Consider the following 10,709-nt stretch of genomic DNA (forward strand, 5'->3'; position numbering starts at 1 on the left):
ATTAAAATATGTAATATTATTACAAACATATCCCATTACTGTGAATGGGAGTGGCACATGTTCTCACACAGTTATCAGATGTTTGGCAAGTTTCAAACAATTTATTAGACTGTGAAGTACTGTAAAGGCATCACAATGTTATAGTTAGACTATTTGTTTAACAGACTTAGAGCAAAATTTTCCAGGAGCTGTAAGAGAGGTACAGTTTTGCATCTTAATAAGAGTTTGTTGGAGGGAGAACTAGTTAAATTATTTATTTACTAAATATGATTTGTCTCTAAGCTTTTAACCTCTAACCCCAGCTTGAGATGGAGGGGACACCACTTCTTATATACATGTCACAGATATGTTTATATAATATACTTTTGTTTTAGAATACTTGCATTCTCTGTTGTTGGTTTTTGTATGTTTTTCTATTTTATCACTTTTTGGATGACATTTTCAAATAATACAGATTTTTCTCTAAAATGAACAATGTGCTAATTTAACAGATTTATAATATAAACAAGAGATAATAATGCATAAAATGTTTTTTAGATATGGAAAACTACTTGCAAAACGTATAGATGCTCCACTGACTATTGGGAAATGGGTTCCAGTGACAAGTCGTTTCTTTAGTGTTGTCCATGGAGACATAAGCAGGTTAAAATCCAATGTCCGTGACTTTGTGGAAGAGAAAGCTAAGTTGTGCCAGCCAGACAACATCCATATTTGTGATGGTAGTGACGCAGAGAATGACTATCTTCTCCACATGATGCAGAAACAGGGAATGCTAATTCAGCTTAAGAAGTATGAAAACAAGTAAGTTCTTGTACATTTTTATGTTCAAAGATTTGATGCATGTTGAGAATTAATGGACTACCAGTTCTGACTCTAACTAACCAAAAGTTATATGTTCTGTGCAGTTTATGGGCTTCTGTAGAAAAATTAGTTTTGAACTGAGTTCAAAACTTGGGTGTTTATGTAGCTCTCAATGGATTGAGAGGTAGCATCTGTACTTACTGAAAATCTTTCTCCAGTCACTTTCTTTACATAAGTTAATCATGTATTTTATAATCACTTCTATTAAAAGATTTATTATCATGAATAGTGAGTTTGAAAATGTATTAAATTAATTTGCTCAGAAATTTCACCTTTTATATTTAATATATAACCTTCTTGTTTTGACACTGATTTTGACATATTGACTCATTTCTCTTTCTGACTGTTTAAACATGTTTTTTTTTTTTTGTGATGAAGCAGGTCTTAGTTTTTGTTGTTTGGTTTTGAGTTTTAATCTGCATTGTATACTTGATATAGCTAACTGTTTACAAATCCATGTGAATTTTTTAATGTAAGTTTGGAATTTCAGTGTTGTTCTGTAGTTGTTTTTTTATGATTGATTTTTCATATCCATTACATGTTTGCCTATATATGGTAATATTATACTTATTGCTTGTTTTGGAATGTTGTCAGTAAACTCTTTGTGATAAATCATATAGACAATATTATTAAACATATGAAAATCTATGTTCCAAAACAAGCAATATTTGCATTAGATATTGGTTTCATCATGAAACTCTTTCAAATGGCCTGATGATGGACTCTGCTGAAGTCCAAAGCTTGTATGGTTTCTTCAGATTCTCTTGTGGGTTATATATCTTACCAGATGTTGACTTGAATTGTGAATTATTGTTAAGTCTTGAAGAATATGATCAGTGTAAATCTGTAGACCTTTTCTGCCATTTTCACATCTTTCTTTGCACTGTGTCAATTTTCACCTAATAACATCATCTAATTGTTTTTCTTCATGAAAATTTGAATTTGTAGTATGTTTGCTTATAATTACATTCATATAAATTACTTCATGTTTTGGTATCTACAGAAATAAATGAGCTTCATTGTGGAGGGACTCTGAATATGTTAGTTAGATTATTCTTTTGAAATTTTTGTGACGTATTGCTTTAGATGCAGAAGGTCTTCAATTTGTGCTTATCAAGAATGAGTAAAATTTGCATGTGGTATATTGTGAACCCACTGAAATGTTCCTTTTCTTATACAAGTACATCATGGGATCTGATAGCTCACATTGTGCCAGGTCTTCCGCTGTTCATTGGCAGTCTCTAACCTTCTTTCTTTGCTTTCCCTCTTTACTTACCACTGCTGAACGTATCCTGTCTGGCTTTCTAAGCTACTTTACAAGCCATAAGAACATGGGAATTTAGATGGGTTTTAAATATACTTACATAGTTTCTTATTTCCACTAAACTAAATGACAGTCCAGTGAGCTTACCCTCCTTATCAAATTGTCTCCTCTTATTTCTAACTAAGGATCTTGGCACTGATTGATAAGCATTTATATGACACATATTTTCTTTGCTCAAGATGTATATATATTTGGCTCTGTTATACTCCCCCACCATTTTTTTCTAGTGTACATTTCTCTTTCATTGTCCATGTAAAGATATATTTACATATTTGAATTGTATATTTTTATAGATAAAATGAAATCCAAACAAATGTATAATAGATATCTCAAAGTAAACCTTTTTTCCTCCATTATCACCATTCTCAATGCCTCGTATATGTTCAGCCAGGTATTTACCAATCTGACCATGTATTAGGTCATGAATGTTTCTTTTTGGTAATGGCAAGTCTCATAGTTCTCCTGCATTAACAATATAGGTTTTATATAATTAGGAAGTAACAAGAGGGAGTTTTTTTACATTAAATTGCAATGGTACCACTTTGTTTAATCAGATATAAGTACTTTTTGCATTGAACATAAAATAAAATTATTTCATGTTCATTATTATATGTCTATTACATGTTTGCTATTTTATTAATGCTTATTCTGTTTTACATACAGTTTTTTATGTAAAATTATTTCCAATTTGCAATTGGAGTTTATCAGTTAGCATCTACTTTTCTGACATTTTAAAAGGTCAATGGAGAACCATTTAGAAAAAGTGATAAAATATAACTGAAATTATTTAATTGTTTAACCCTTTCACTGCAAAAATTGACTAAAGTCGATTGAATCTTTATTACTGTTAACTGCAGCAGTCAACATTTCTCTACAGCAGCCAAAATATTTTCTCTTTACTGCAACAATTGACAGATCGACCGTGGTCTTTAAATGGCTGCTAAACATCCCTGTGTGCAGCCATCTGTGAATAACTTTAATAAAATGAAAATAAACAAGACCAAGCTGATCTATTCATGCTGCCTACACTAGTGATGGGCAGTCAGTAGTCATTCAGTAAATTGAGTTATTAATCAACTTGTCAAATTACTCATTAGAGGCAAAGGTGCATTTTTTTACTTTCTAAAAATATTGCTTGTTTATTTATTGAATAAAATCAACTAAATGGTTAACTAATTGCCCATCACCAGCCTAAATCTCAGCTTTGCATACATTTTAACTCTATTTTCACCAAATTTTACTGTCATATATTGAAGAACCATTTTCCTTACTTAATATTGTTTTAAAGAAATTTTAATGCCAAGTAAGGAAACTTTAATGGTCATTTTAAGTTGGAAAAGTAATAAAAGGGGTCAAAATAAGACTTTTATTTTTTTATACAGAATTAAACACTTTCGGGTAATGTCCCTGAAATCTAATTACATATATGAGTAGTTAATATTAACTTTGTTTCATATTTTAAAAGTTACTATTTTGTTTGTGATAAAAAAAAATATCACAATCTTTTTGTTTTATAAGCTCATCCTCAAATATTGCAGAAGGTTATTTAAAATATGTTTACAAAGTCACTGTTGGACATCATTACTTTGTGAATTTTACTGAATAAATCCTATTATTTTATCATTAGTTTATATCGTGTAGAATTAACTTTTTATGTGGACTCTCACTTTGACTGATCCTTTTAACAAACATGTAACCATGAATCCAAACATACTATAACTTTTAATGTAGTAAGTGTTTCTTCACAAAATTGACAAGCTTTTAGTAAACATTACAAGTATTGTGTACAAAAAATCAGATTTTTAATTATTTTTACTAAAGATTTGTTTGAATTTATGACATCATAGTCTGGCTCTAGCTAGTCTGACTCGGACTGATTAGCCTGAGTGCAGGGTGATTTTCATGATAAGATTAAAAAAACTTTTTATTGTCTTACAGTTTTCAGATTTCATTTCCATAACCTATAAAACCTCCTAAATAGTTATCAAAAGTTTTTCAATACAACTTTATATTCTGTATGTTATTTTCTCTACACTAAATTATATGGGCTCAGTCCATTTTACCAACCTTTAACCACTGTAAAAAAATCCAAATAAATCTGAATTACCATATTTTATTTGTAAAATGGCTACAGATTGTAACAGAAAATTAGTTATTTATCCTAAATAGCCCTGGGCTTGTAACAGTTCACATCCATTTTTATTTCATTTTATTGTTTTATTGCTCTTTGAACCATGTCTAGCTACTAAAGTGTAACAAAGCTAAAAATACATGACAAGAAAATAGCTCAAGTAACAGTAAAATGGAGTATTGAATTACGTAATGCATGTTCAACTTGTATATATACCTCAATGGGAAATTTTTTATCTAAATGTATTTTGTTTCATTTGTGTTTTCATATCTAACCTAATAAGTGTCTAATTTTTACATTTTGGTTACTTTTATAACAATAGATGAACAAACATACATAAAAAGAAAGAAATTTACTACTAGCAAATAGATCTTGAATTTTTTGTGATTGAAGATTTGAAGTGTCAATAGAAGCTAATCCTAATTTTTGCTAGAATTGTTGTTATGCTGTTAGTACTTCACCTAATTTTTATTTATTTCAAATATTCAGTTTAGAACACAAAATCATAACATCCATAAAGTATAAAATGTCCTATAATTATTATAATTTAAATGACTTTCAAACTAAGCTACAAGTGTATTAAAATAATTCCCTTAGTTGGTTAAGTTGAACTTGGCAAGAGGAATTTTGAATTTATGTGCCAAATAACTCAAGCTGTTGTGAGAAGAAGCTAGCATTATACATAAGTTAGTAAATTTAAATATTTTCTTTCTACTGGTTATAAATAATTTAATAGCAAATGTTATAAAGAATTAATGAAATTGTTTGTAAGACAGTGTGTGGTAGGAGAACATGGCATGTGGATTGGACTTTCTGGTTTATATCTAAGTAAAACAGGATTATTAGAGGTTATAAAAGATTATATTAGCAATATTGGTACTATAAGTTTTTAATTTGCAATAAAACTCAGAAGCTCAAATAGGGATGGAAAGATAATCTAAAATGTGTACTTTGGAGCAAACAAGAATTGCATGATACAGAAAAGTGAAGATGAGAACTTATTTAAATATATCTTTTTTTGAAAATAAGAAATTAAAACTTATACTGAAACGTGAGTTATTAATTATATTTTGATGTTAACCTTGTTGACATAAATTGATAATGTAATAGTTTAATATAATTTTGAATGTCACTTTAAAAAGGTCGTGATGTACACACTTTCACCTACCTGTATGCAGAGGGTTAATGTCATTTTTAGTAGTTACTAAATAATTGCAATATTCTTTCTTTTAGCTGGCTAGCACGTACTGATCCTGCAGATGTGGCTCGTGTTGAAAGTTTAACTTTCATTTCTACCCCAAATAAACATGACACTGTCCCTGTAACAAAAGAAGGAGTGAAAGGAACATTAGGCAATTGGATGTCTCCAGCTGATCTAGAGAAAGCCTTTAATGAGAGGTATCCAGGCTGTATGAAAGGTAAGGAATACTCACTCAAATGTGTTTTTCTTCCAATTTGAAAAAGTGAACATTTTCAAGCTTATTTATCCATTTGTGGATGCTTTGAAAATATTTTTCATCATTATGCATTATTTAAAATTTCAGTGGCTCCCTAAATATTGTCATATTACTAACAGTACATTTTGTTCTTAGGCAAAAAACTGCTATTTGAAAATTCTTTGTATTCCTATACAGTATTAATTTGTCTAAAAGTATCTTCAATAATGTTTTCACATGTAATATTATGTTTTTGTAGCTAGTATTTTACATTTACAGAAAATAGTCTTTGTATCTTAAATTATTTTGCTATTCTATTTAGACACAAATATTATTCATGCACCTCTTAAATAACTTGAAACATCAGATACAGTTTTTGTAATGAATATTTAGTAAAGCATGCTCCAACAAGAAAATTTGAATTGAGAATATCCTCCTGAACTTGCATATTGCATGCCTGTAGATAATTTTTTACCTTATTTATTTATTTTTTATTAAAATCACTGTTCAGTAAATCTACCCATTGTTTTGTATTTAACATCATGTTTCTGTACTTTTAAAACATACAGTTAAATTTAGATATAGAACTATTGAAGACATTTTTGCATTCAATTTCCAAACCTTTCTATTTTGTGAATTTAGTTTTGAGTAGTAAAGGTTAATATACAGTAAATTTATGAATAAGGAGCAATTTCTAGAATATATATGACAACTAAAAACAGTTCTTGTTAAGAGTACTTTAGATGGAGAAGTTTTCATTACTTTGAATACATAATTTAAAATTGCATTCACTTATATGGAAACATATTAGAAATAATGGTGATTGTTTTGTTTTAGGTAGGACAATGTATATCATACCATTTAGCATGGGTCCTATAGGGTCCCCTATTGCTAAGATAGGGATCCAGCTCACAGATTCCCCATATGTAGTGTGCTGTATGAGAATTATGACAAGAATGGGATCTGCAGTACTGAAGACCTTGGGAGAACAAAGCTATATTAAGTGTCTTCACTCAGTTGGTCAACCTCTACCAATGAAGTGTAAGTGTACACTATAGATTTGTTTCACATCATGTGTATCAGATTTCATTTACATAACCTCTAGGACCTTCTAAATTTACATCAGAAGTTTTTTTTTACAGTAAAACTTTATATCTTATCTGTTTTTTTTTACCCTAAAATTATATTGGCTTGGTCAGTTTTACCAACCTTATAACCATTTCAAAAAATATCAAATAAATTAAAATTATCCTTTTTCTTTCTAAAATGACTGCAGATTATAACAGAAAATTACAGTTATTTATCCTAAACAGCTACAGGCTCGTTACAGTTATCTTTGGTTATCATGGTGTTAATGTGGTTGGTTGAGTTAAGATATTTGTTAAAGGTTATCAATAGGTACTTCAGTATTTCTTCCAGAGGGATAACTGTATCAGCAAAAGATGATTTGTTCTTATCAGAAGGTCTGTTACTGAGTATTCAAGATATGGCTGAGTTCTTGGCAGGGTTGATGACTATTCCTGTGTCATTGCACCATATTGTTAGATCTGGGGTGAAATTCTCAAAAATTAGGTACTCAGCTGGGTGAAGTGGACCTGTTTTTTTAATCTAAGTGTAAACATAAAAAATGACAATTTTGAGTGTTAATGAATGACAGGATATTTGAATGTATGTGCATCTGAAAAAGGAGCTCAGATAAGTCCTAGTACTAGAACCGTCTTAAAAAATAAGTTCTGGTACTCAGTATGGGTGAGTACCAACATAATTTCACCCCTGTGTTTGATGCAGTCACAGCACAGTGCATAAGTATCATACTCAATGTTGAGGTTATGCATTACCAGAGTTACTTTTATGAGTGGTGGAGTAATATAATGCATTACTTTTAAAATATTTACATATATTATTACAGGTACTCTAAATCTAAATGCAACATTTTATTTACTAATGTTTTAAATCATGGTTTTCATTAATCTACCAGACTTTCAAAAAAACAATTGCTCCTGTATTGGTTTATTGCTTTGCTTGAAGTTGAAATTACAACAAAAATCCCATTTCATGATTTGAAATTATAAATATCCAACCAGCTGTATTGCTGTCTTTGGTGTAGGCACCATTTGTGACTATGTTGAGAAGTGACTATCAACAATGGTCTTCAAATAGGTGCTGAGAGGGGTTTTCTGTTTCACTCTGTGCCCAATTTTTACATTTTCTATCTAGGCTAATTTCCACAGACCATAAAATTTTAAAATTATAAAAACAATAAAAGAAGCAGCCAAGTTTGACTTACCTAACAGAAAACTCATTTTCCACTTGCTTTGACAATTCCAGGAGTTGTGCTGATGTTCTGAACCCTCATGTGGAGATCAATTGCCTTATAGGAGGTAGAAGAGAGTTTGTTTACTGATGTTACCATTGGCCTTATACTGTCCTATGGAATTTCTTTCTTACTGTTCGTAGCTACTTTTTACAGTACTTTGTTTTTCAACAGCTTCATTCCATCTGAATGCTGACGAAGACCTTCAATTGTTGCTCTTTTCATCTTACTAATACAAAGGAGGTACCTGTACAGTTGTGATGAATTTGATGAAGGGACTTCTTCTGCAAACTTACTATCTTCCTGTTTTAGCTTTAACCCTGTGTGGTCTGACATCTTACCGTGCAGTTGCTTAGCAATCTGCCATCCATCTGGGGACCAATCACTTTGAATTTTTTATAGTACTACCAGTGACTCAGTTGCAAATATTATGTTAGAGGCACTGTATATTTATGGTTCATTGCTTTCAGCATTCCAGAGGAGAGCTTACTTTATGGTTACCACCTCTGTCATTCTGCTGCTTCAGGGAAGCTTGAATGCTCCATTTGCCTTAATTATTTAGAATGTTATTGCATCATGAGATGATGAATGACCAATCAGTTTTCTCACTTCCTTTGGTGTAGGAGCCATCTCTGGCTATGGGAGTGACAGATGAGTTTTCACCATAGTCTTTAAATAGGTATTGACAGGCTTTTTCTGTTTCACCCTCTGCTCATTCCCTACATTTTACTATATATATTAGAGCTTGTGGTAGTGAATTATCTCAATAGTGGGTATACAATATATTTTCACTCATGATTGGCCTCTGAGGCAACTTTTAGGCAATCCTCTGTTTTGTTGGTGTCTATGGGGTCGTCATGGTGCTGCATATCCCAATTCAAAAAGGCTGGTTCAATGATGGTTCAATGAAGCATTTTTTATGTGAAATCTATCGATGCTGCTGAGTCTTGTGAGGTGTAACAAAGCTCTGATAGGGTGGCCAAAATACATTACATGACCAGTCTTGAACAGGTGTTTTATATCTTTTCAATCTTTTGTAGCTGTGTAGTACTTGTACTGATCATCTGTAATGCATAATCCAGAATGGAGCAGATAAGACAGACCATTGAAAACCTTAAATTATCACTTAGTAATATCAAGACCTGGAAAATACCAATTTTGTGGGCCCTAGGTCTATTTACCTGAACATGATTCATGGTATTTTTAAAAGACAAGATAAAAAAGAAAATAAGTTTCATTTGAGTGGATTTGTAGTTATAGATCTCATATTAGTGTGAAAATGACATAACTTGGGTCCTTGAAAATTCTCATGAAGGTATGTAACATTCCTTGAATTTTGGCTTTACAACTGCAGTTCTTATTTTAATGAGATTATTGCAGTGTTTAAACCATTGCCAAAGCTTTAGACATTCTCCTCAGTGAAGAAAAGTGTTTGTATAAAATTTTTTAGCCCATGATGCAAATAGTTATGGAGAAGACAATTGCCCTAAAACTCAAGGTTTCTGCTAGAATGCTATCATTGGTAGATTACATCATTGATTCTGTCCAAAGTTTTCTTTTGCATTCTTGATTTTCATGAGGCAGTCTTGTCTGTTGTCTGTCACCAAAGTTTATTTCTAAGGTTATTGTACCAAGTTGTGGATCTGAGTGTCTATGGTTCAAGTCCTATTATTGCCAAAATAAAATGTTCTGCTATCTATGGGTGTGTTATAAAAGTGACAGTGAAATCTCTAATTACAATAGCCCAAGAATTGGTGGTGGGTGCTGTTGCTAACTGCTTTCCCTCTAGTCTATCAGTTCAAAATTAATAAATAATTTGTGTAGTTTTGTGGGATGATACAAAACAAAGTTCTAACATTTTAAAGGATTGAACTAGTTTTCTGTGCAGTAGGGTAATTAGTTTATTGATTAAAGTAAACATTTAATACTGTACATATGTCACAACACCAACAAGTAAAAATATGCTATTTCTGCACTCCTGTCTGGACTTCTTAAGAATTTTGTGCTATATATTATCATGAGTTGTATGATACACATGATCTGAATTAATATGTTTGACAGTTTTCTGCCCTCTACTCTTGAACAGTGCCTTATGAGAATTAGCTGTTTAAGTTTATATGAAAACTGTCTTTGAGATAATGTTTTATCTAAATTTGTTATTACATAATAGTTTGAGGTTATAATTTTTGTTTGAACATGTATAGATACTGCATCAATAAAAACAATATGAAGAAAAGCTAGGCCCAATGAATGATATTTGGTATAATGATACAAGTGTATGAATTACACATGTATATTTATCAATCCTCCTAATGAACCAATAAAATCTGTTAGAGCCTATATTTTGAAACTGCTTTTAATTTTCGGTGAAAATCTCTATATATATAAAAGAGGAAGTTTGTTTATTTTGTTTGCTATAGGAAACCAAATGGCTGAACTTACAAATTTTGAAATAATTTTATAATAACCAGTTTTTTTACAAGGAATTTAATGGTGCTATTTATTTTGTATTTGGTGTAGTATTTAATAACGAAATTGACAATTAATGATTATTGCACCATTTTTTTTGTCATAAACATGCAAACATAAGCACATTTTGCACATAGAAAGCATTATGGCGGGAGACACTCAGATCACCTTGCT

General features: G+C 30.9%; 1 protein-coding gene across 1 annotated transcript in view; it reads left to right on the plus strand.

The window, feature by feature from the left end:
- Positions 1-526: 526 nt before the first annotated feature.
- Positions 527-10,709, plus strand: part of LOC106460957 (phosphoenolpyruvate carboxykinase, cytosolic [GTP]-like) — a 42,486-nt gene continuing 32,303 nt past the window's right edge. Inside the window, exons 1-3 of the mRNA XM_013920718.2 lie at positions 527-801; positions 5,550-5,734; positions 6,590-6,793. Coding sequence (XP_013776172.1) covers positions 527-801; positions 5,550-5,734; positions 6,590-6,793 — 664 coding nt within the window. The remainder of the gene's footprint in view (positions 802-5,549; positions 5,735-6,589; positions 6,794-10,709) is intronic.

Source organism: Limulus polyphemus, unplaced genomic scaffold (genome assembly GCF_000517525.1).
Source record: "Limulus polyphemus unplaced genomic scaffold, Limulus_polyphemus-2.1.2 Scaffold869, whole genome shotgun sequence".
In the NCBI taxonomy this organism is placed as follows: domain Eukaryota; kingdom Metazoa; phylum Arthropoda; class Merostomata; order Xiphosura; family Limulidae; genus Limulus; species Limulus polyphemus.